This window comes from Rhinolophus hipposideros (assembly GCF_964194185.1).
Source record: "Rhinolophus hipposideros genome assembly, chromosome: 1".
Taxonomy (NCBI): Eukaryota; Metazoa; Chordata; class Mammalia; order Chiroptera; family Rhinolophidae; genus Rhinolophus; species Rhinolophus hipposideros.
Window position 1 is genome coordinate 64,049,572 of NC_138047.1, and position 26,342 is coordinate 64,075,913.

Sequence of the window (26,342 nt, forward strand, 5' to 3'; positions counted from 1 at the left end):
TGTTCTAGGGGTATAGAATAATCAATTTATCAGGAAAATGATATAATGAGGAATTGCATACTAATAACAAAGGGACAGTGTACTCCTGGCCTAAGTTTGAATATGTACTTTAATGAGGTTTTGAGAGCATAGTCTTATCACAGGATTATTTTCTTTTTCCTACTGAATTTGTGCTAAAAGAACATTTTCAGTTGGTCAGAGCCAAAAGGCTTCAGCAATTATTTTGATTTGGTTTGTTCTCACACTTCTCTGTGGCCATAATTAAACTATGACGGAGGAGAGAAGTTACAGTAAAGAACGTGGACGAGAAACTAAATAAAAGTCTGGCTCAGGCCTCACAATGACCATTTTCTCTTCCTACAGACGGACAAGGTTGGGAAGGCTTTTAAGTACTTGGAAGCTGCCTTGTCCCTCATTGAGTGTGGGATTGCCATGGAGTCGGAAAGCTCGGCGTCCAAGTCAGCTTACTCTGTGTACTCTGAAGCCGAAGTCCTCATTAAGTAAGTGCCAAGTCAATTTGCCATCCTCTTAAGTACCTCTCTTTCCTCACCTTTATTGCCATTATCCATTTGAACCTTAGTGTGAAGACAGCTTAATAAAGGGGAGCCTTCAAACAAGTTACTGATCCAGGAACTTTTTTTTTTTTTGTCTTGAACTAAAATTATATTTTGGATGAATGCTAGAACAGAAAAAGCTGGATCCAACTACAGTATTTGCCAAGTGCAGTGTGAAATGCCAAACCTTTCAGAGAGGTTGGTTTTTCCAGTTTGGCTTTCTTATCAGATGCCCTCTCAGCTCACTTTTAGCTTCCTTCTTTATTATCTGCATTTCAACAGGGGACTCGGTCAGGACACGAGTCTACTTGGGTTCAAGTCAATGGACAGGCCAGAGCAGAGACACGTCCTCACCTAGTTTTCTGAATGACCTGAATTGTTGCTCCAAAGCCTCATTTTTTCTATATTGCTCTTGTCTCCACAGCTTCAGGAAAAATCAATATAAAACCGAGACAATGTAATAAAATATCATTGTGTCAAGGGTTTTCCAACTGCTTTTGTTTAACATGATCTGTTTTTATATTTTCCTACAGGTTCATAATGTCATTGAAATCTTTCTCAGACTCCACAACACCAACACAAGAGAAAATATTTGCTGTTTTATGGTGAGTACTTTTTCTAAAAAGTATTACATTTGCTTTTGTATCTTTTGATGTACAAAAAGATCTTGAAATGTGTTTACTTAGCATGAATATTACAGTGAAAGTTGAATCAATAAAATATTAAGGTAAAGGGGTTATTCCCAGTGGTAGTTAAATATTATGAAATGGCACCTACTGCCATTTTACTGATGACTCCACAAATACTTTCATCTCGTGACTTAAATTATATTCCTTGTATATTTGTGTTTTTCTACTAACGTTTTTGATGACAGTGAACAGTGCAGTAAGCAAGATTCTTAACATGTTCTTCCTCATGCAGATGAGTGTGTTTGTTAGGCTGTAAAAGGTTAGATGGCTGTCTTTCTGTCATAGTGACACTCAATATCTACAAGGTAACACTTGAACTTCTGTTTATGTTCATAGCATGCGTTGTCAGTCCGTTTTGAACATGGCGATGTTTCGTTGTAAAAAAGATAGAGCAATAAAGTATTCTCGCACTCTTAATGAACACTTCCAGAGTTCTTCCAAAGTTGCCCGGGCGCCTTCTCCATGCATTGCAAGGTAATGATAAGCTAATTTAAATAAATTTGAATATTGGGTCATTAGTTACCTCTTGCTTTTGCAAACATTTGTGTACATGTGAGTTTCGCTTTTCAAAAATTGTACACATCTATGTGCTTATTTGCTCCTTAAACTTAAATTATTTGTGTATTTCTACCTTTTTGATAATAGTCATAAATCAAGGTGTTTGCTGATTGGGTAACATAAAAAGATAATTGCAAAGGATATAGAGTCAAAACGTTAGAGCTTTGCGGATCTATAGATATGCCTAATAACACAAAACAACTAGAGGCCAAGCCAGCAGAACCAGAGCCAAAACCTTTTCTCTATATACATGTTATGTTGGTGTTTCAGTAAACAAGAACTTTCCTGAACTGTATGCCCTACATTTTCTCCAGGATCCATAACAGTGATATTAAGAACAAAAACAATTATCTCTAGTTAAATTTTTCCCCCACTTTGTGAACTGAAATTGTTCATCGACATCATGTCGAAAAACATCTTCTGCGAGTGTTTTTAAGGTGAAGATAATTTTTTTTCCTGTGATACTTGCCTAGTCTTTTTTTAATTTGGTTATACTCCTTGACAAGTTCTCAGTTCTGATAGGTTTTGCTATTTTAAGAATATCACTTAGAAGAATGCCCCATTTCCAGCACATTCAAAGGAAGAGATTCCCATATGGCCTCTCTTAAAAAAAAAGACAGTCTGGATTAAGAAGTAACTTCCCACCTCTGAAAATTTTCATGACTCCCACCTCTGAGATACTATTCTAAGTTAGTATGTTGTCAGTCACATTGTTTGAGATAACTCCGCTACCATTTTTCCATCTGATATAGACTGAGTACCTTCCTTGTACCAAACATTGTTTTAGATACAGGGGATACAGCAGTGAATAAAGCAGATGAGATTCACTACCCTCATGGAGCTTCCATTCTAGTCCTTCAAAATATACCTTTTGCTGGGGACATTTAGGGTTCATGCAACCAAAGAGCAGGTGTAACCACATTATGAGGTTACTGATGCCGACCCATCTTTCCATTTCATATCCGTTAGGTCTAAGTGATTTATTTCATTTGTGTTTCTCATTTGATCCATATCAAGGCATTGTTAACTTGCATGTATAGGTATATAGTCAAGAGGAGAGGAAAGAGAAAATCATGAACCCCCTGATTAGTGATACTTCTGTGTCCGGTCTCCTTGTTGGCTGTCCCACAGTCATGCATCAATGCAGTGGGGATTTATCAAGGGCCTCTGCGTAGCACTTACTCTGCTAAGTGCTAGAAACGCAAAGATTAATAAGAAAGATGCTTTTAAGGTGCTTGTGACTCAGGAAAATGCTTAAATAGGAAAGTATAATGGAATGTGAGAAATGTAATAGGTAAGTTAATAAACGCAAAGAAACAAGTTCAGTGGAGAAAGGAAGCCTGGATATATCCCCATTGTCTAGAAGAGGGCCAGGAACAGAGAGTAGGTGCTCAGTTAATGGGGATGAAAGAACGAACATATGGGAGATTAGGGCTTTTTTCACAGGGCAGCATGTCTTACTAGGAGAAGTTGGGATGGGAGTGGGAGAGGCAGGGACTCCAGGCCTAGGGAGCAGATAATATAAATGGCGTGGGAAAACAGGTTTGGAACACAGACCTGCCCACGTCCAGTGAAGAACACCTGGCCTCCATCGAGTTAATCTTTCCATTTGGTGGGTCCCATACCACTGTATTTTATGAAATAAGTTCCCAGAATACTGAAAGTGGACAGTGTCTCTTTGGCCTTATCAAACTGATTGTCATTTTGGCTGGTACACACTGAAACTTCGTGACTTAGCCTGCAGTTCCAGAGACAGGAAACCTGTAATCTGGGGGTGTGGGTGATTAAGCAGTTCTCTCTTTTTTCACCTTCCAGAAGCACAGGCACGCCATCCCCTCTCTCTCCAATGCCTTCTGCTGCCAGTTCCATAGGATCTCAGTCAAGTGCTGCTGGCAGTGTGGGGAGCGGTGGGATGCCTGCCACCATCCAAAACATGACATCTTCCTATATCACGATCACTTCCCACGTCCTTACCGCCTTTGATCTTTGGGAACAGGCTGAGGTCCTTACCAGGAAGAATAAAGGTAAATGGCTCCGTGGTGGTAATTACTGGGGCAGGGGGACTGGGAGGGAATAGCATTGTTTGTATTTTATATTCATTTCTTTGAAGAAAAGGAAATGTGTAGCTTATTTACTCTTACCTGTTCTCCATCCTGCCTCATAACCTAGTCCCAATGCTTTCTTGAGCTCTGTGGCGTGGAGCTGGATTTCTGTGGCTAGATCTTAGCAAAATTAGAAGTGGCCTCAGCACCTTCAGAAGTTCTGGCATCATCATTTCAGCCTGAACTGAAATGCTGGCTAAAGGGCAGAGCATAAATGAAAAAGGAAAGTCACTGGCTGTCCTGAGGCACAGCAAGTTTGAGATATGAAGTAGCATCACCTAAACACTGAGTCTGTTTTCAGTATATGTTAAGAAAGCTGGTTAGTGGCAGTACAAGAAATGTGGCGTAAGTAAGCTTTCTTGAAACTTGTGTGAGAAGACGACCCTTGGAGAAATCCAAGGTTTAGGGGATGGTAGAGCATGTCAGTGCCAGTGACCACTAAGTAAATGCTCATGTAAATACCAGATTCACGCCATGACATGTTTTTTCCTGGCTGTAGCCACTTAATTTCCTCACAGCCTCTTAGAACTTCTTAACAAACTAATGATGCTTTTTTAAAAACATGTTGGTTTTTTTTTTTCTTTCATGCATCCATTGATCCAAAAGTATAAACTAGGTATTCTCCAGTGCCAGCTACTGTGTTAGGCATTATGGCTCAATGCTAAATAAAATAAAAGCCAGTTCCTACCCTTCTAGTCGAGTGGAGGGACGTGGAGAATTAGCAAGCGGTAGCAGTAGAGGGTGATTCTTTGCTGTAATAGATGAAATGCAGAATACTGTGGAGATCGGCTTCTAGAACCTTGACTTTTTGTTTCCATTTTTATTTTTGTACGTGCACGTGTGTTTACTTGGTTTTGGTTTTGCTTTGTTTACAGAGTTTTTTGCTCAGCTCAGCACAAGTGTGTGCACCTTGGCCCTCAACAGCAGTTTGACGGATCTGGTGCACTACATAAGACAGGGTTTTCAGTGGCTAAAACAAGGAACCAAAACACCTTAATGGAGCCCCAAGTTGATTTGATGCCTTGGGAACTTTTTTGCACATTGGAAGCCTCAAAAACAGTCCAGACATCCGTCTCATCAGGACACCGAACTTGACAAGCACCATGAGATGGCCAGGACATGTGTCCACCTAAACTCTCAAAAACCATGTGATCATTGGTTGGGCACGATGGCTGTGCAGAAGCAGAAACGAGGAGGCTGGCTTCAGAGATGATCTTGCCTTTCCTGACTGAAGGACAGAAGTGCAATGTAGCCTCAGAGGGGTGTATGAATGGTCTAGAAACATTTCCGTATTTTTTAAACCAGCAGGATGCAAGTCACAAATGAAATGAAAGGAGAAGCAATTTCAACTCTGAAAGCAAATTCACATCATCCCAGTAGTCACACTAGTCCATTCCCAGAAGGCAATATTTTTAACAATGAATTTTGGTGTAGGGTTTTTTGGATGATTTTTTTTTTCTTTTAAGTATTTTTGGGGGGAAATATTTGTTTGATAAATGCTAACAGTCATCCATAAAACATAAATTGTGAAGGACTCCACTGTACCCCACTTTCTGCCAATGAACAGTGGCTTTGATAATACCAAGTATTGTCATAATTTATAGACTTGAGGGCGACCCTCCACAGCCTGGAGTACTGCACGTTCACCCCAGCCCTGATTTCTTCATTACTGTGCTGGAAGGCAGCCCGAGTCCAAGCAGCACACGGGAAGCCATCGAAGACGTGGCGCTGCCATTCCCACCCCCCGCTTCAGCGAAAGGCAGTCACCATTGACTATATTCTGGATTTTCTACCTTGGGGAAGAAGGGAACCAACATTTATACATGACCAGTTGGCTAAAGGGCTTTTTAATTTTTGTTTAAGTAGAGCTGGAATTTGAGGTGCTGATCTGTGGTCTACAGTTATGTGGTAACTCATGTTGTCTAACAAACTCAGAGTTTTGTCAGTGGACAAAGAAAAATGGAATCTACTTCTTAGAGAGGCTGTATTTTTCTGCTACAAATTATTTTATATTTATAGCAAAACTAGACTTTTCAGAGCCCTTGATTGTCTAGGGGAAATTAATTCCCTGAGAGGATGTGGAGATTTGGGGTGGTGAATTAGATTTAAAGAAAAAAAATCGTCACCACATGCCTTCACTCTAGAGTGTTCTCAGTGAACTAGATTTGATAGGTTGAAGAGGAACTGTGGCCTTTCCATAAGTTATTATTGCCATATTATATACATGAAACCAAGTTCATTTTGAATGACCTAAAATGAAAGAACACATCAGAATTCCCACATACCCATAAGCATGGATTTTCTTTTCAATTGACACTTTGAAGGTTATTATTGGAAGCATTATTTTGAGGGTAGTGTTTTTAAAAGCCAATTCTTTTTATCCCTTGTAGAAGTAGAATTTGCACGTATTAAAATTGAGGAGTAGTGTCTCTACAATTGGCTTATTTTTCTTCCTTCACCCTGTTCTGCCCCTTTCCATGTTGTTTGCTACCAAGAATGTTTGCCATTTTTATTTATTAGTGAAGAAGGGAGTCCCATCTTTATTTATAATGAAGCAGTCTAAGGTCCATATGATGAATGTAAGAACTTCCTTGGTAATTTGGCAGATATATGAAGGGATGTGTAGAAGATGGGAGTGATGCTTCTTTTTCACAGTATGAACTGTATGAAGTTGTTCCTTCAGCGTCTTATCCCGTTCTTTTGCCATCACTAGCTGGAGCAAAGGTCTGTCACCTCATATTTAGGTTAAAGCCACAGAATTAAGCAGTAGTAATATCTGAGCATCAAAACTTCATGTTGGAAGTTTTGCTATCTTCAGATATCTTGATGGACCGACTTTAATGCATTGATATTCTAAAGCAAAACCATGGTCCTTTTTAAATTATTTAAAAAGCAAGCTTGTGGCATTGTGTGTAGGAGACATGACACCACCATCAGGCTGATGTAGTTATTTAACATCTTTTTTTCTTCTCCTTTCTTGGCCAGTTCTGCCCCCATTACCCTATCACTTCCCCACGTAAGCCACCTGTTATTTTGGAAGGATGTGTTCTTTGGGACAGGTTCTGATCTATGCAGATTGCGCTGGGGTGGGAACGTGTGTCCTGTCAGCAAGCCACTGTGCTCGCTTGACTGAGGACCTTTCTGCCTCCATTTCTCAGCCGATTCTAAAAGGAGTGACTGCTTTTTCAGTGGCCTTATTCTTCCCCTCCCCCCCCGACCTTGATATTAAAATTTTATTTATCCCTTGAGAAACTAATGAATTTGCAGAGATCAGTTTGTACTATTTTGATCAAGGACTATTTCTGATTCTTACTGCCACATGCATTGTACCTAAAAGAGAATTCCTAATGCCTACTTTTTAAATAGAATATGTAAAAGGCAGTGACTGGTGAATCTTTAATGTTCATAAGCTCTTTTTGCTGTTACAGTTGTATATAGAAATCAAAAGGCTTTTAAATCATTTGCACTTTTTCACTGCATGCTTAAAATCCCAAAGGCAAAATTTGTACTGAGGTAGATAATTGAAAGAACTCGATTATAAAATTACCTTTGAATCTGTGAAGTTCTTAATAATAGTACACACTTCACAGTGAGACAAATACAAAACATCTTGTGAAAATGGAGTGTAAAATCTTGCCTTTGGCACTACAGTTTTGTCTGTCTGTGGGTGTGTCTGTGTGTCTTTACTAGGAAATGGAAGAACACTGTTTTACTTTAAAAAATGTTGAATGTTTCTATCCTTTCTTGAGATAATTAAAATGTGAATCCCTGAACTTGAGAGTTTAGCCAGACTAAGGCCCCTGCTAAACAAAGAAAAACACTTTACTGAAATTTACCAAATTACACTGGGTTAAGAATGTGAAAACATAGGTCACATACAAGCTGTGGTGGCGAGTTGGAGGGTCCAGTAGGCATATCATCAGGAGTAGAACTACAATAGAATGACTTATCTGATATTATGATTTAATCACAATACCAAATGCGGAAAGCATCTGATCTCTTGGAACAAAAGGACCTTTATTTTATAGATCTGTTTTGACCAAAATATATTCGTTATTTCCCTTAGACAAATTGGACCACACTTATCTCCCTTGCTCTATATCCTTTAATTCTAGATCTCAGGATGTTTAGAAGCTAAAAAAAAACTCGAGCCCTTTCTGGCTAAAAACTTGCCTTAATTGGTACTTTAAATATTAATGTTAGTGAGAGCAGGAGTTTACTACTTTGATTCCTGTTCAGTAGTTTTTGGCAGTAGAAAGAAACCATTGTGCCCTCCGAAATGAACAAAACTTTTAGCTCTGAGATATGAAAGGAGATGTGTGTACGTGTACATACACACACACACAGAATAAGAAGCTGGTTGAATTGGATATATTTATTGTGCCTTTTGCTGACCAAACCTAATTTTGGAAAAATGCTGTATTATTTTGCCACGGCTTTAATTAAGAGATGTTAGGTGGGTCTTGTCCCTTTTGCTCTTCTGCTTCACGAAGTAGGAGACGTATTTGTGCCACTTAAGGTAAATGAATCCAATGAGGCTTGATCTCCCACCTCCCACCACACTCTTTTTTTCTTAAGAATTTATTTTCCCAGACACTACACAAAATCTTTGAAAAACTTTGCCACTTCATCTATTACACTCTTTACCACTGGTTAGCAGTATTTAAATCTTGCAAGACTCTTTGAGTTCCTTTGAGAAACACAGATAGGGAGATTTGGTCACCAGAAGTGAGTTTTTCAAGTGGCTGTGGAGGGGTGTCCGGCTTGTGGCGGTACTTGCTCCTTTTTCCCCTTTCTCTAATGGGTTGCCTCTTTGTTTTTGGTCCTATTTAGATTTTATGGATGTAAGGTTTTTCCTGTGCCTTTATCTTTTGTCATTTGGTTGCTGGAGGTAAAGTGGCAGAAGAATGTGGTTGGTGTTGGGGATTTTTCTTCAAACATTGCAAGTGGTATTTCTACCATATGAATCTCATGTACGCAATCAGTTGTGTTGGTTTCTCAGTGATTGACAGTGAGCTGTGACTGGCCACGTTCTTGAGTTTTTACGATGAGTTGACAGGCACCACCTGCCACCTTTCCTAAGGTGGCTGTAAATTTCCTATTGTCCTGGGGAAAGAAATCACACTATATTCTGTTACGCTGTGTGTCGGCTGTCAACAGGTACTGTGATGAGGAGAGAAGTGCCTGTATTTCTCGACCCAAGAGAGCAGCAAGGAAACATGCAGCTCCCTGGGAGCCCGGATATTACTGTATCGGCCTGGAAGGACGAGGGAATAAGACCACTGACAGTGCGGCTGGCCGAGCTGCATTGGGCAGACCCAACAGTGGCTGACCTAAGATAACCTGCTTTGCTTAAAAGTAGATGTTTAAGCGACGCTTAACACAGGCAGTATTATCTTCGCCTTTCGTTCAGGCCGTCAACATGTATTGTTAAAATTACTGCACATCCCGCCCCAGATACCAAGTATACACTGTTGATGTTGGTGTGTGTGTGTGTGTGTGTGTGTGTCCCAAATCTTGTTTTATTTGTTTCTGAATGTGATCGTTTTGGATGATACCTGAGCAGGGTTGCCATTTTTTTATTTATTACCATTATATATTATATTATATTATATATTTTTTGCTTTCTTATAACTTTAGAGGAAAGTCAAATCCTGGTATTATTAAAATTGTTTTAAAAAGGAAAAAAGTTGTCCGGTTGATAAGTGAAGACTGGTCTATCTCTAAAATAATATGAATTTTCCTTTAGTTATTGTGGAATAACGTGCCAGCTCTCTGGTCCACACAGTGACTCTGTCTGTAGGATAGGGAAGCAGCGATGCTCTCAGTGGGGAGATGTGCAACACAGATAAAGGGGACTCCTTGTATTTTATCTACTTGAGCAGTGGAACTGAAACCTTGGGGCTTTTGTGAATAAAATTTAGCTGCCTTGTATAGTCCTTTGAAAGAGACATGTGGTCTGTGAGAATTATATAGTTTGTTTTCTTTTTTTAGAAAATTTGCAAAAGATCTTTCCAAAGAGAATGTGCCACAGATCTTTTGTTGTTCTCTGTAATGAGGATTAATTGCTGTAAAAAAAAAATGTAATTGATTTGTTCACCTTCAAATTCTTTCCTTTTCACAAGAGGATAAGAGCTGTAAAAAAAAAATTAATAAAAATTTAGAGACATCACTGGAGTTGAGTCATGCTTCCATTTTGTCTGAATTAAAAAAAAAAAATCCTAAAATTGCTCTGTGTAATGACCATTTACAGCCAAGGAGAATGTCACATGGAATAATGTACCCTCATTCACAATACGTATTTATTGTTGAAACGGGAAAAGTGCGGGCAGAGGGTAACTCATCCCGCTCAGTTTATCTTCAAGATCTTAAACATACATCAGCTTGGTGTCTATCCCCAGTGGGTCTTTTTATCCTTCTAGCATAAACTGCTAGGTGCAACAGTGACCAAGTTTGCCTATTTTCAGTTTGTTTGCTGTGTAGACAGATTTGTAGAACGTTGGTATTGAAAAGAATCGACAGGCCGTCTGGTCTGCCCTCCCGTTGCTACTCTGAAAGAAAACACTCTACCTCAGTGGTTTTAGGAAATCGAAAGGGACCGACCTTCTTGAATTTGAATCCTGGCTCTCCATTTTGCTATGTGACCTATCTGAGTTTATTTTCTCATAAACTTTGTTGATTTGTTATCTACAATGTAAAAGCAAGTGTTAGATGATGTATGGAGAGTGCTCAGCCTAGTCTCTGGCATAAAGACTCAGAAACGGGGGACTATTCTAATTCCCTCCCCTCACTGCACGACAAAATCCCAACACCTGCCCCTCCAGCCTCTGCCTGAATCTGATGAAGACCTCACCACCCACCTCTTCCTCTTTAATTTTTTGTTCTTCCTTTCATTAGGGTGACCTCTGCTTACATTGATCTTAATGAACAAATGGACCCAGCCTTGGCAAGCTTGCGGTAAGTTGACAAGTTGGCAGTAACTGGTAAGCACGCAATGGTAAGGTGGGAAAAAGGATTTTAGATTAGGAGAAGCTATAGGGAAGAGGTCTTATTTGAAAGATGGATCATAACAATCTCTTCTGGGCTTTCATATTTTTCACACAAACATTCCATTTCATGTCTATTAGAAGTTGTCAGAAGTAGTTATCCAACACCCTTGTTAGACATTATTTCTAATTTGGGGATATTATAAAGAATGCATCCATGACCATTCCTGAAGCAAACTGGGCAGATTCAATAATTATTTTACCCTATTTTCTTTATGTGTGTGCATGTATATATTTATGCTGAATTCGATTTCACCCCTGATGAATACTTCAGCAGGCATTTCCTAGGACATTTTCCAATGTAACCACAATACCATTATGTTATCTAAGAAAGTTTCTCAACACCTAATATTCAGTCCATATTCAAATTTCTGCAGCTGTTCCCCAAAGATCTTACAGTTTATTTTTTTGAATCAGGATTCATTCATTACATTTGATTATGTCTCTTTAAGTTTCATGTGTTACATTTGGTTATGTCTCTTTGAGTATTAATTCAGGATTACAACTTTTTAATTTCCTACATCTTGGATATGTGTTTCCCTAAGTGTCCTTCAATTCACTCCTCTACCTCCTGTATCTCCTGCAAACGGGGTGAGGTCTAGATGCTCGATTATATTTGACAAGGGGGATTCTGTGTATTTCATACTGCATCACACCAGAAGGCACCTGAAATCATCCTGTTAATGATGCTAACTCTGAGTCTTTGGTTAAGATCTGATCACAAGAACTCGGATGTAAACATGGGCTTTTCCCTTTCATTCAGTGATTTTAGCATGCCCTGAAAATATCCCTTTACCAGACCTTGGTGTTGTTTGGAAAATGCAAAGGGGGAAAGTCACAAATTTTGATTGGTGGGAAATGGTGTCTTCTGATGTTTTCACTTACATTTTTAGTAATGTGGTACTATTTTTGCATCACATTATTAAGTTGCCATTTGCAGTGCATGGGTTATGTGGATGATTCTACTGACACACTTCAAGTGCCCAATTTGATCGATGTGGGGAAGGTTTTCACTTAATCCCATGGTACGAGTTCACCATTAGGAGGCGGTCTGTTAATGAAGGAAAGGGATGCTGACAGTAAAACAGGTGATCCCTCCAGGTTACTCGTCTTTTTTCCTTTTGACTTACATAGTCAGAATATTAACCTCTATGTTGTAAACTTTTCTCTCCAAATTCTTTCGATTTGTAATTTTTATTATGGCCCTTTTTGACAGTCTTTCTAAAGTAGTCGACGTCTTCTAATATCGTTGCAGTTTTTGCTTTTGGTGTCTCAAGTACGAAAGAGTAGGTAGGTAAGGGCTGTTCCCAAACCTTGTGTGAGGCAGTTTTACTATCACTGAGTACAACTCTGAAGTAAGTAGTGATTTCCGTGTCCTTCTTAGTCTTTTTATAAGCAAGTATCTAGGTACTTGTGGAGCCTGAATTTAAATAGATTCACTGTTTGCCAGGATGTTGGGAATGTAAATTGTCACAATCCAGGCTACGTTTAATCAGGACATCTAGACGGTGTTTAGAACCCTCCAATCCATTCCAAACAGCCTTGACGCCCAACGGGTCTTAAGAGGTTTCTCTGCTGTTACTTTGGTTGTGATTAGATAACTATATCCGGCTAGTCTGTTTTGTCTTAGGACCATTTCAGTGTTTGTGGTTTCCCTGTAGACCAGGACTGTGATAATAAAGACCTGTGCCCTTCTGACAGACTGGAGGGGGGGGCCTTGAAATACTGTTTAAACAGACAGTTCTATTTTAGCTTTAAAAGACCGTGTGCCTGCCCTGGGTAAGTGTTTTCAATCACCCTTCTCTCTCACTGGAGCCAGTCCTAACATCTCATTTACCTTGTTTCATGGGTGGGAGGCAGAAACAGTTACGGATTTGCACCTGTCCACTGCTGAATATTCCCGTCACTCATCTGAGCAGCAGCACACACACAAGCAGGCCCACGCACACACGTGTCTACATCTACATATACACTACTGAACATGGAGAACCAGTTGTACTCATTGCATGAGCTTTAGAGAAATGACTTTAGTTAATGACCCATCTCCCTGTTTCTCCACCTTCGAAAAAGCAGCTAGGACTTGGTACCCAGGATTGCAACTGAGAGGGACTTTACAAGCATCTTAAGGGAGTACCTGACCTGGTAGGGTGGTTTTGCAGAGCTTCTCAAGCCTACATATGCATGAGAGTCATTATGGAATTAAAAATATATATATACTGTTTTCAAACTGATTTACAAATAGATTAGTTTAAAAATCAAATGACGCAAAGCGTATAGAGTAAAAAGTACAAGGGCCAGTGTACTTCCTCCCTTCCTCCCCAGAGTTAACAGCCATTACGTTTGGCGCACCTTCGAGAACTTTTTTTGTGCACTTACACATTATTTTTAAACAAGTTTGGATATACTACATTCTTCAGTTTATGTCAGTCTTATTTCTGTCAATATTTTGATTGCAAAATACTGTGTAATAAGGATATATTTATTTATATCCTTGTTTATATAAACATTCTCCCAGTATGCACATAAGCCTCCCTTGGTCCCCCAATTCGTCTGCTGTTGCAAACAGCGCATTATGGAGGAATCTCCATATGTTCTCCATATGTTTAAATTTAAAATTAAATTTAAAAAGAGCCTTTTCTCCCAAAAAGCTCTTATACCAAAATGGAAAACCTTATTATTACTGCAATTTGCATTTCTCTGACGACTGAAATTAATCATTCTGCCACAAATTGATGGGCTATGTGTCTGAGGAATGCCTATTCCTGTACTTAGCTCCTTTTCTATCAGATTACCTTTTTCCTTCTAATTTGTAAATTAAGAAACTTGCATTAGGTTGACTGCCTCACTGCATGTCTCTTCCCGAGTTTAATTGCCTGCACCTCAGAAGACATCAGCCATGAGCAGTTTACATTTCCCGCCTGGTAGGAGGCAGTGATCAACCCCTAAGTGAGTGAAACTCCATGTACATCATTGACATGGGTCTTCAGGATGGGAAGCTCCCTTAATCCTGAAACTTGCGTATTTTAAATGAAGGTTAAAAAAAGCAAGGGAGGGCTGATTTCTTATCCCTGTTAGATTTACTTATATCCATTTAATAGTTTACTGATTGCTTTGTGCAAAAGTAACGCTTCAGAATGTGCTGGCATGAAGCCTGGGTCAGGGAGCCCAGCTTGTGGACAGCATGTCTTTTTTCCATCCAGGTGACAGGCAACTTCAGAGCCGGTATTTTTCCATTCAAATAGCTATTGTCCTTGCCTTCAGCCAGTCCGGTCCAACACAGATGCTATTCTAAAGCCCTATGGATACACTGTTCAGACTGAATTATTTCAAGCTCAACAGCATGGCATACGCCACCTTATCTGTTGGGCAGAGGATAGTGCTCCTCTTGTGCTGATGTATTTGTCCTGAATTCCCCATGCAGCCCTCCCCCTTTCATTACTACATGCATGATACATTCCCTGTGGCACAACAGACCTAGAAAGTGAAATATGGAGAAGGGGAAAGGAATGTATGTTAGCCATGTGTGCTGTGTACTTTGTATAGTTTCTTTTTAAAACCACGTTTCAAATCAGCCATTATCATCAAGCTTCTAGATGATGAAAGTTATGCTAAAGATAGTTTGTCCAGAGTCAAGCAGCTACCGTGTTTCCCCGAAAATAAGACTTAACCTAAAAATAATCCCTAGATGACATCCCCTGCTCATAAGTTCTAAAGCGTCTTTTGGAGCAAAAATTAATATAAGACCCAGTATTATTTTTTGGGAAACACGGTAGTAAAAGGTGAAACCTAGATTATGACATACATTTGTATGATTTCAAGTTACAAAGGGGATTTCACTTATGAGAATGAACTGGAGCAAATGTGGCTTTTATAAGCTAAACGTCATCCACACCAGAATCCTAGCACTGTTAACATTTAACCATTTTTGGAGGTCGGGTCCAACATGACACTGTAGGTGGACGCTGGGCTTGCCCCCGCCCCCAAACACATTGACTGTACCCTCTATTTAAAGCAGTTCCTCCTAAGACAACTGTGAGCCAATTGAACAGCTTCTGCACAAGAGAGGGACCACATAGAGAATGTCAGGGAACCACGGGAGCTCTTTGGGAGCTGAGGGAACAACCCAGGACCAGAGGAACGGGTGAGCGCCACTGTGTACGTTTGCCTGGTACGTGCATAGCAGGCAGGAGCTCCGTCCGGGTTCTCTGGCCGACCTGCAGGGGGCACTGTGGTGCGTCCCCAGCCACCCCTCCTGGAGAAACAGGAGGACACCACAGTGCGCACACGAGGGGCCCCTCCACCCGGAGATGGGTACAGCGGGGTGCTTCACGCACCTACTGGTCTGCACACACATGGGGCTCCCTACCTGGACAGAGTACGGAGCTAACAAAATGCTGTGGTAGCCACCTGCAGGGCTACCTTGTCTGAAGATAGTAGTGGTGCTACCATGTGCTCATGTCAGGCTGACACTCCTAGAGCGAGTACAGAGTTAGTGGGGAGCACTACTGCGCACTCACATGGAGGGCTGCGCACCTAAAGTGTGGAACTAAAAACACTTAATGGTATTCACATGCAGGGCTGCAACCTAGAATGCTATATCCAGCAACATTATCATTCAAATTTGAAGGACATAGTTTCCCAAACAAAAACTAAAGGAGTTCACAACAACTAAATTGGCCTTATAAGAAATGTTAAAGCATTTTCTTTATGCAGAAAAGAACATGCCATAACCAGGAATAAGAAAATACAAAAAAGAAAAAAAAATCTCACAATAATTACAGTAATCAACTTAAAGCTAATATTAAGGTTAAAAGAAAATAGCAAAATTAAAACTACAATCGGGATACACAAAACAAAAGGATATAATAAAACATGTCAAAAACAAAGAGTGGAAGGGGGAAAATAAATGTAGTGCTTTTAGAATGCAATTGAACTTAAATGCCTGTCAGCTTAAAATAGACTGCTATATATATATATGGATATTTATGAACCTCATGGTAACCATAAGCCAAAAATATACAAAAAAATGAAGAGAAACAAAGCCAATAAAAACACTAAAGAAAACTAAAGGAAAGAGATCAAAGGAAAGGAATAGTGAAGAACCAAAACAACCGAAAAATAAAATACCAATAAGCACATACCTATCAATAATTATGTTAAATGTGTATGGACTAAATGCTTCAATAAAAAGGCAGGGTGGCAAAATGGATAAGAAAACATGACCCATCTATATGCTGATTATAAGAGACTCACTTTACATCGAAAGACACAGACTGAAAAGGGCTGGAAAAAAGATACTCCATGCAAATAGAAACGATTACCTGGGGTAGCAATACTTATACCTGACAAAATAGACTTTAAAACAAAGAATGTAAAATGAGACATAGACATTACATAATTTTAAAGGTGTCAATCCACAAAGAGGATATAACAATTGTAAATATCAACACATCCAAATATGTAAAGCAAATGTTAATGGACATAAAGGCAGAAATTAATATAATAATTAGGGACATTAATACTTAATGTCAATGGACAGATCATCCACACAGAAAATTAATAAATGGCTTTAAATGCTACCTTAGACTAGTCCCATTTGATATCTATAAAGCATTTCATCCAAAAACTGTGGATTACACATTTTTCTCAGGTGCACATACATTTTCCAGAATAGATTACATACTAGGCCACAAAAGAAGCCTCAATAAATTCAAGATTGAAATTATGTCAAGCAATATGTTGTCTGGCCACAATGGCATGAAACTATAGAAATCAACTACAGAAAGAAAACTGGAAAAAACAAATACATGGAGATTAAACAACATGCTTCTAAACAACCAATGGATCGAAGAGAAAATCAAACAGGAAATAAACTACCTTCAGAAAATGAAAATAAAAATACCACTTTACAAAATTTATCGGATGCAGCAAAAGCAGTTGTAAGAGGAAAATTTATAGTCACACAGGCCTACCTCATGAAGCAAAAAAAAAAAAAAAAATCCCAAATACACAATCTAAATCTACAACTAAAAAACCTAGACAAAGAAAAACAAACAAAACCCAAAGTAGAAGGAAATAATAAAAGCGGAAATGCATGAAATAGAAAAAAACAGAAAAGATGAAAGAAAATTGGCCAGACTACAGCAAGACTCATCAAGCAAAAAAATATGAAAGATTAAAGAATAATATGAACAATATATACCAACAAATTGGACAAGCAAGAAGAATTGGATAAATTTCTAGAAACATACAACATTCCAAGACTAAATGAGGAAGAAACAGAGAATATGAACAGAAGAATTAATAGCAATGAAATTCAAGCAGCAATAAAATAATTCCAAACAAAACCCCAGGATCAGACAGCTTCACAGGTGAATTCTACCAGACTTTTAAAGAATTAGTACCCGCCCTTTTCAAACTATTCTATCGATAGACAGATACAGAAGATGTGACGTATATATACAATAGAATATTACACCGCAATAAAAAGGAACGTGCCATTTGCAACATGGATGGACCTAAAGGGTATGATGCTAAATGAAATTGAAACTGAAGGACAAATACAGTATGGTTTCCCTTATTTGTGGCATTTAAAAAAGACTCATAGAAACAGACCAAAGGGATGGCTGCCATAGGTGAGGGTGGGGGGACGGGTGCTAAAGGTGAAGGGGAATATAGTCAATAATACTGGTAAGTTTGCACAGTGACATGATTACTCGAGTTAGTGCAGTGATCCACACTGTAATGTATAAAAATGTCAAATCACTACTGTATACCTGAAACTAATATTGTGTATCAACTATAAATAAAATTTCAAAAAACATTTAACCATTTTTTTGATTGTGGTAGAGACAATTAGTAAAACTGGATTGTCAGTAGGAATTAGAGAGGTTTTATAAAACAGGTTGAGAAGTCCTGAGAACCTGCAATAACTAGAAACTTCGTGACTAGCAGTTTGCAGGGGTGGGGGGTGGGGGATCCTTATCTGATGTTGCTTAACATGTTGCCTTGTAGATTTTCACCCGTACAAATGAAGATACTAGTTCCCTCTAGTGATTGCTGAAATTGACAGTTTTTTTATTTGTAATTTCTTCATGAGCACATGTATTTAATAAAGAAAAGTTTAATAAAATATTAAAGTTAAATTTAGCATGATAATCCTTTAAAGAACCTAGCATAAAACAATGTTTAAAGTCATGAACAATGTAAAGTAACCATTAAAGGTTAAATTCCCAACACATACAAAATAACTAAACAGGCAACAGCATGAATTTCCCCGGGTCCTCCAAGTTTGAGTAGAGGGATGGAACAAAACCTTAGCTCAAAAACTGGTGACGTTGAAGACTGAATGCCTTGGCCCCAGCTGGACACTCCTCACATTTGCCATACAGTGTCTAGGCAGTACAACCAGAAGCCAAAACAAGAATCATCTTCTGCCTTGTGCAAGTTACCTGAATGTCTGGTACTGCATTTCCTCACCTGTGCCAAAAAAGGAAGGATAAATGATATCCTGAAGTCTGTATAGTGAAAATACTAGTAATCAAATATTTCCTTATTAACCATGTGTTATAGAGATACACAGAACTTACTAAAAAGGACCACTGTCCTTCAAAATCACCATCCTGAGGAGGAGGGGGTTCTACATTTGTTACCATTGTTCAGAACAAATTTATAGTATTTTTTTCAAATCTGTTTGCAGAATTAGATGGGCAAGCATACACACTCCCTACGTTATGGTAGTTTTTCTCAGGGGACTTAAACAATACAAACAACTCACAGAAGATAACAATTTGTCCCTATAAAATAATTCCAGTATTTCCCTAAATTGGTTTTGTTTTGGCAATGATGGCAGCACAATTGGATTAATTAAAATCGCCATATTCTTTAATAAGCAATATTCATTATATAAGCGATATTATATATCAACATTTCTGAAGTTCTGATACATGTTTAAAAATTAATCCTAGAATATTTCCACTTTTTCTCATATCCAGTGCTTATCCTGAAGTTGAATAAATTTTCCTAAATCTTATACCTCTTTACCCATGCAACTGATAATATAAATGGATTAAGCCATGTTACTGTAGAGTAGAATTACTGTGTACCAAATGTCACACAGAGATGGGTGGTTGGGCCTCTCTTCTTCCTCTTGCCTCCATGTGACAAGCAGGAAATCATCCATCAGGCTCTCTATTCTGTGTTTAAGCATTTGTGTGCATATGTATTTTTGTGTATGGGTACACATACATGGTCATTTTATAGACATTTCAGGATAGTAAAATGCACTGTTAGGTAAATGAATTGTGCTATGGCACAAGAGGTTAGGAAAATTTCACACATGTACATTCTCTTCACTTTGTAAAAAAATAAGTGAGATATCCTGTATAAAGCAAAACTTGTAATTTCTGACTTGAAACCATTAAATATTTGGTTTTACTACCCTAATTTCCCAAAGCCACATCTTTCTTTACTTACCAAATACGCATTTCATAAGCAAGTAAATCCTTGGCCAGATTCCTTCTTAGCTCAATTTCTTTGCTATTTTTAATGTACATAGTGTTCTCTCCTTTCAGCAGAGCTCCAGGAGCCCGGGGGCAGGTAAGACCCATTCTCCTAAATTTTTACAGCTCTCTACAGGCATATTTACAAAGTGTTACCAGGAATACCAAGGAGCCACCAGACATTCCATTTATGTGCAATTCATTAGAAAAGAATTTACATTTCATTCCACTGGTAAGAATTATTTACACTTCTGGCTCTGGTTTGGAAGGATGTGATAAGGTTTGAGTAAAAAGAAACCCAAAAAACCATCTCTGGCCTTTTCGCTATTCTTCGCAGGCATTAGCCACTGTACAGGTGTAAATCTGGGTGCACAAAGGCGGTGACAGCTGAAGCACAGAAGCTTAGTATTGACTATAATGCATCTCCAGGGATTAAATAAAAGGCCCAATGAACCAGCCAGCTCCTGAGGATTGTTACCAGCGGTAACAAGGAAAGCATTTGGAACCTGGAACTCAACCTGCACCCCGTGTGCTAAACAAGGCAGGCACAACCTGGAATGAATGGAACTTAACAAGTTTTAGCTTTAGGATGATTAGTGCCCTTTTCCAAGTGCAATGTGCAGAATGCACCACTAGAGAGCAACCATTCCTTTAAGGAAAAAGTGCTGTAGAAAATACATTGGTTTAACTACAGCACCATGCCACTTCACAACCAGGAGAAAGTCTGTAATAAAAGAATCCAACATGTTGGAGAGGATGAAGAGAAGGCAGAAACCTCATACTGTACTGACAGGAATCTAATATAGTACAGCCACTGTAGATAACATTTGGGTCTTTTCTTAAGAACTGTTACAACCCAGCAATCGCACTTTTATGAACCTATCACAGATAAATGGAAACGTGGTCACATTATGTTCCTGAACATTCATTAGGCATAACCAGCCAAAACTTGGAAACAATCCCAATGACCAGCTGGTGAATGGATAAACAAAATGTGGTTTATGCATAAAATGGAATACTATTCAGCAATCAAAATGCTACAGTCTGGATGAAATGAACCTCAAAACATGCCAAGTGAAAGCAGCTACATGCCAGACTCTCTAGAGTATGATTTCATGTATGAATAGCCCGGAAAGGCAAATTTATAGACAGAAAGCACATCAGTGGTTGCCTAGGGTGAGCGGCAGAGAGGGGAGAAGTGGACACTGACAGGATTCACAAGAATTTTGGGAGGATGCTGAAAATGTTCTAAATCTGGATTATGGTGATGCACAACTCTATAAACTTACTAAATTATGTACTATAAACACAGTGAGTGAATTTCATATAAATTATACCTCTAACTAAAGGTGACTTACAAAAAAAAAAAGCACACTGATTTAGTATTACATTAGGATAGGTATTGAGAAATGAAATGAAACAAGTAGAAGAAGGAAAACTACAGCCCTGTGTTAGAATACAAATAGCCACTGTGTCACTCAGTCCTGAGCTCTGGTTTCCAGACGGGAGAAAAGATCATTGTTTTCAGACCAATGGGGGAAAATCAGGGAATTTATGGTCAGGTAAAAATTTTATTACCTTTGGCTAAAAGCCAAAACAGTAACATTAACAAAAAAGATTGCAAAGTTTCAGGCGGAACACAGTTATTTTCTGCATCTATATCAGTACCTGAGTCTTAGTTATAAAGGGATTTATTACATCCACATGCTAAGGGACTGGTGTATATAACTGATAACTTGAGACATTCAGGGCAAAGAGATGCAAAGTGACTGACACATGTCTGCCAAGTAATCTTATATTTCATGAATTATCCTTTTATAAACTCCTAGTTTAAATTGACTTCAAGGCTTCAGGTATGACATAAATACATGGACCCAAAAAGCTCATTCAGTTAAGGTCTACGACGACACCAAATTTTATAACGAGATCTAGTAGTACATAAGAGAGCTTAAGTGACGATCAGTTAAGACAAAACTGCCCCTTTTTTGGCTGTAGAATGGTAGTGGCAACGTCCTGCTGGTGGGGGTTATGAGAGACTAGATAACCTGAGAGGCTCTCCCTTACTACCGTGTTTCCCCCAAAATAAGACCGGGTCTTACAGTAAGGTTTGCTCCAAAAGACGCATTAGGGCATATTGTCAGGGGAGGTCTTATTTTTTCATGTACAACAATCTACATTTATTCAAATAGTCATGTCATCGTCTTCTGGAACATCATCATAATGTACTAAATGCATCCCACTGGCTGACGAACTTAACTGGGGCATATTTTTGGGATAGGTCTTATTTTCGGGGAAACACAGCATATAAGTTGGACCCTGAGCAGGAGTAGTAAGTAAACAGAAAAGCCACGGTTGCTCTGAGGTCTAATGCCTTACCAGTGCAGGCATTGAGAGACTAAGCTCTGGACCCACAGTAAGGGGCGGAGCTAAGCCTGAGCACCCTGAGTTAGGCCAGGAGAGAGCGCAAATGTCCCAGGGGCAGTTCCTGGCCTGGAGACGCACAGAGAACATGGCCAATTCAGAACCTCTGCATTCCCACAGGTTCAACTAAGTATGCTTTTATAAAGTACGATCATGAAATAGAGAAGAATAGCACCGTAAGGAAAAATCCAGAGACAAAAAGTAGATTTAGACCCCCAAGACTTCAGATACTGGGTTTATCAACCACGGGATATAATATGTGAAAATGCCCAAAGAAAGAAAAAGAATAAAAATCTGTCAACATGACCGAGCTTATCTAAAAGAATGAAATAGGACTTTTGGAAATGAAAAACACAGTAACTGCAATTTAAAATTCATGGTTTAATAGCAGATTATACAGAAGTGAAGTGAAATTTAGTAAATAGGAGATAAAGTCCCTGAAAAAGAAGTAATATTCAGAGTCCATGGCAGATTTTTCATAGAAGAAAGACATACATCACAACGTAAGAATTACAATGTATACTAGCAGGACAAATATAAAGACACATCTATTAATAGATGGCCTTATAGTGAAATTGCAGAACAGGTGAAGAGATGTTAAAAGCGGCAGAGAAAAAAAGGAGATCCCATAGGAAAGAAACATAATTAAGTAGCAGCTGACTTGAAGTACAAAGGAAACCGTGACTGGAATAATAACTTCAAAATACTGAGAGAAAACTAGAACTGTATCTAGCAAAACTATCAAGATAAAAATGCCATGTACTTGAAATTTATTGAGAGTAAACTTGAAGCATTCTCACCACGCAAAGAAAGGTAACTGTAAGGTGAAGAATGTTTTAATTAACCTGATTTCACAAAGTATTCATATGTCAAACTGTACAATTTAAATATATATAATTTTGTCAATTATACTTTAATAAAGCTGAAAAAAATTACATATAAAAAATGACAGTAAAATAAGGATATTTTCAGATGTAAACATAATTCACATTGCTAGATTGAAGTAGAAAAAACATGTTTACCTAATCATGAAAAAAAGTGTTTTATAAAATTCAACCCCTATAGTAAAAGTTTAGCAAACTAGAAATAGAAGGAAACTTCCTTGCCCTGGTAAAAGTAGCAAAACCGAGGAAGATTCAATATTGTACAGCTGTCAATACTGCTAATTAATCGATGTTAAATGTGATTCTAGTTTGTTTTTTTAAATTCTGGAGTTCTTCCCCCACCCCCCAAATCTGACAAACTGATTCTAATATTTAATAAAAAAGCAAAAGACTGAGAACACTCATTAAGAAAAAAAGGAAGGAACACTTGCTCTACCAGGTATTAAGTAAGACCTTTAATGTAGTTACAGCAATTAGAATAATGTGTCACTTGGCCTTGATTAGACAAACTGAATAGAATCAATGGAACAGAACAGAAAGTCCCAAAATAGATGTGTACTTACATGGGAATTGGCCATGCAGATAAAGTCCCTGAGGAAGGATGAACTTAGTCACTAAACCAGTGTGAAGGAAATTGGTTACCTACATGGTAAAAAAGTTAATTTTTTCTTATCTCACACATTCACAAATTAATTCCAGGTGTATGGAGGTTTCTCAAAGAATTAAAAGTAAAACCACCTTATGACCCAGCAATTCCACTCCTGGGTATTGAAATCTCAAACAAAAATTCGAAAAGATGCATGCACCGCTATGTTCACTGCAGCACTATTCACAATAGCCAAGATGTGGAAACAACTGAAATCCCCATCAGTAGATAATCAGATAAAGAAATAGTGGTACATTTATACAATGGAATATTACTCAGCATGAAAAAGAATGAAATCTTACCATTTGTGACAACATGGATGGACTTAGAGGGTATTATGCTAAGTGAAGTAAGTCAGACTGAGACAAATACCATATGATCTCACTTACATGTGGAATCTAAAGAACAAGGTAAAACAGAAACAGACTCATAGATACAGAGAACTGGTTACTAGGTGGGAGGGGGATTTGGGGTCTGGGTTAGAAAAGTAAAAGGATGTAGAGTACAAATTGGTAGTTACACAATAGTCAGGGAATATAAAATACAGTATGGGGAATATAGTCAACAACATTGTAAAAACTACAAAAAAACCCTGTGGTGTCAGATGGGTATACCCACTTAAGGGGGGGATAACCTAAGAAATTATATAAATGCCTAACCACTAAGCTATACACCTTAAACTAATATAAATATTGAATGTCAACTACAATTAAAAAATAGTCACAGGTATATAAAGTACAGCATAGGTAATATAGTCATTAATATTATAATAATTATGTACAGTGGCAGATGGGTAATAGACTTATTGGGATTATCACTTTGTGAGGTATATAAATGGCTAGTCATCATGTTGTTTTGTGTACCTAAAACTAATTTAAAAAAAGAACTTTCTTAAGACACAAAAAGAACTACATTTGAATATGTTTAAATTTTCTTTACAAAATAATTAAAAGCCACAAACCTGATGAAGATATGTGCAATACAAATAAATAGAAATGTTAGTATACTATTCAAAAACTCTTAAGTAAATTTAAAAAGTAGAAAAATGGACAAAAGACATCAAGAGGTATTTCACAGAAGAAACAGGAATGACTAATAATCATGGAAATATGTTCAATTAATAATCTGGAAAATGCAAATTAAAGCCACAATAACATACCATTTTACACCTACACCATTGGCAAGAATTAGGTATTACAACAGTAAGTAAATGATAACCATACTGTAAATTGGCACAGCTATTTTGGAAAAAAACTTTGCATTATGTTATAAAACTATTACAAAACTGATCAGGTACATACCTACAACCAACTCTGCTTCTAGATATCTACTCTAAGAAAAACCTTTTCACATGTGTACCAAGAAACTGTACATGAATGTTCATTTTAGTAGTGTTAAAAGCAAAAAAATACATATACCCAACATATTATAAAAATGAACCTGTTGAATGATCAAATTACATGAGACTACAAACAGGATGATACTATTTTTATAAAGCTCACCAACAAAAGTAAGCATTATGTAATTAGTGATATATGCATGAAAACAAAAGGAAACAAAGCAAAGGAATGACTGATTCAGGGTAGTACTTACCTCTTGGGGAGAAGGGTAGGCTGGGGATTGAGAAGGAATACAAATGTAGAGTGAATCCTACCAGAAATGTTCTAGTTCTTAATTAGGGAGTGGGTGCATACATGTTTTCTTAGTATGCTTGATAACTTCCATGTTGCATATATCTCTATATACTACACTACATACAGTGACCAGTGGTTGTCAGAGGCAGGGTGAAATGGGCGAAGGGAGTCAAAAGGTACAAACTTCCAGTTTTAAGTCCTGGGGATGTAATGTACAGCATGGTGACTACAGTAATACTTGTATTATATATCTGAAAATTGCTAAGAGAGATCTTAAAACTTCTCATTACAAGAAAAAGAATTTAACTATGGGGGATGATGGATGTTAACCAGGCTGATTGTGATCATTTCACAACATACGCGTATATCGAATCACACTGTATACCTGAAACCAGTATGTTACATATCAGTTATATCGCAATGAAAGGAAAGAAGTGACAAATAAAAGAAATACAATGACCAGAAATACTTTTATAATGCTAGCAAGAAAATCATCTTCTCTTAAGTGTATATATACTACCTTGTGAAAGCAGAGGTATGGCTTGGTTAGGTGGAACAGTGGAATTTTTCAGTCACAAAGAACACTGCTCCCCTACTGATCAGTTGTGGATCTTGGCCAAGTTACTTTAATGTCTTTGAATCTATTTTATAACTGTAAGGTGAAGAATTATTATAGAGATTAAAATGTTTTTATAAACTGACTGGTACAGAGTACACATTTAAAAAATTGTTCTTATTTAATATTCTCCATGACTACTATCGTGTTTCCCTGAAAATAAGACCTAGCTGGACCATCAGCTCTAATGCGTCTTTTGGAGCAAAAATTAATATAACACCCGGTATTATGTTAATTATGTTATATTACACCTGGTCTTATATTATAAAGACCCAGTCTTATATTAAAATAAGACCGGGTCTTGTATTAATGTTTGCTCCAAAAGACGAATTAGGGCTGATGGTACGGCTAGATCTTATTTTCGGGGAAACATGATACCCACATTTAAGAAACCCCCCTTATATTGTATAAAGTTTGTTCAGTTAGACTGAATGTAGTCTCAACCATTAAGATAATGGAAGAGTGATTTGTTAAAACAACAACAAAAAACGACCAGAATTTTTGCACTCAAATAACGTTGCTCCTTAAAGAAGCTATATACTTGTTTCACTGAAGTTTACTATTGCTCAGGGTTATTTTAGAAATCTTCCACTGGATGATTTTTTTGCAGTGGAGGAAAACCTTAATTCTTTGAGGGTAGATTTCATCCGTGATAGTCATAAAATATTTTTAATCAAGTCTGATGAATAAA

The 26,342-nt window shown here is 37.9% G+C and overlaps 2 protein-coding genes across 6 annotated transcripts in view; one reads left to right on the top strand and one right to left on the bottom strand.

Annotated features, from left to right (window-relative positions):
* The window catches only part of AFF1 (ALF transcription elongation factor 1), a 177,027-nt gene extending 168,848 nt beyond the window's left edge, over positions 1-8,179 (top strand). For all 5 annotated transcript variants that reach the window (XM_081060387.1, XM_081060389.1, XM_081060391.1 and 2 more), the window contains 5 exons: positions 364-500; positions 1,088-1,159; positions 1,580-1,717; positions 3,617-3,825; positions 4,779-8,179. In XM_081060387.1, the coding sequence (XP_080916513.1) occupies positions 364-500; positions 1,088-1,159; positions 1,580-1,717; positions 3,617-3,825; positions 4,779-4,900 (678 nt within the window). In that variant the 3' untranslated portion in view covers positions 4,901-8,179. The remainder of the gene's footprint in view (positions 1-363; positions 501-1,087; positions 1,160-1,579; positions 1,718-3,616; positions 3,826-4,778) is intronic.
* Positions 8,180-18,003: 9,824 nt separating this feature from the next.
* Positions 18,004-26,342, bottom strand: part of KLHL8 (kelch like family member 8) — a 54,459-nt gene continuing 46,120 nt past the window's right edge. The window contains exon 11 of the mRNA XM_081060437.1: positions 18,004-18,428. Coding sequence (XP_080916563.1) covers positions 18,324-18,428 — 105 coding nt within the window. The 3' untranslated portion in view covers positions 18,004-18,323. The remainder of the gene's footprint in view (positions 18,429-26,342) is intronic.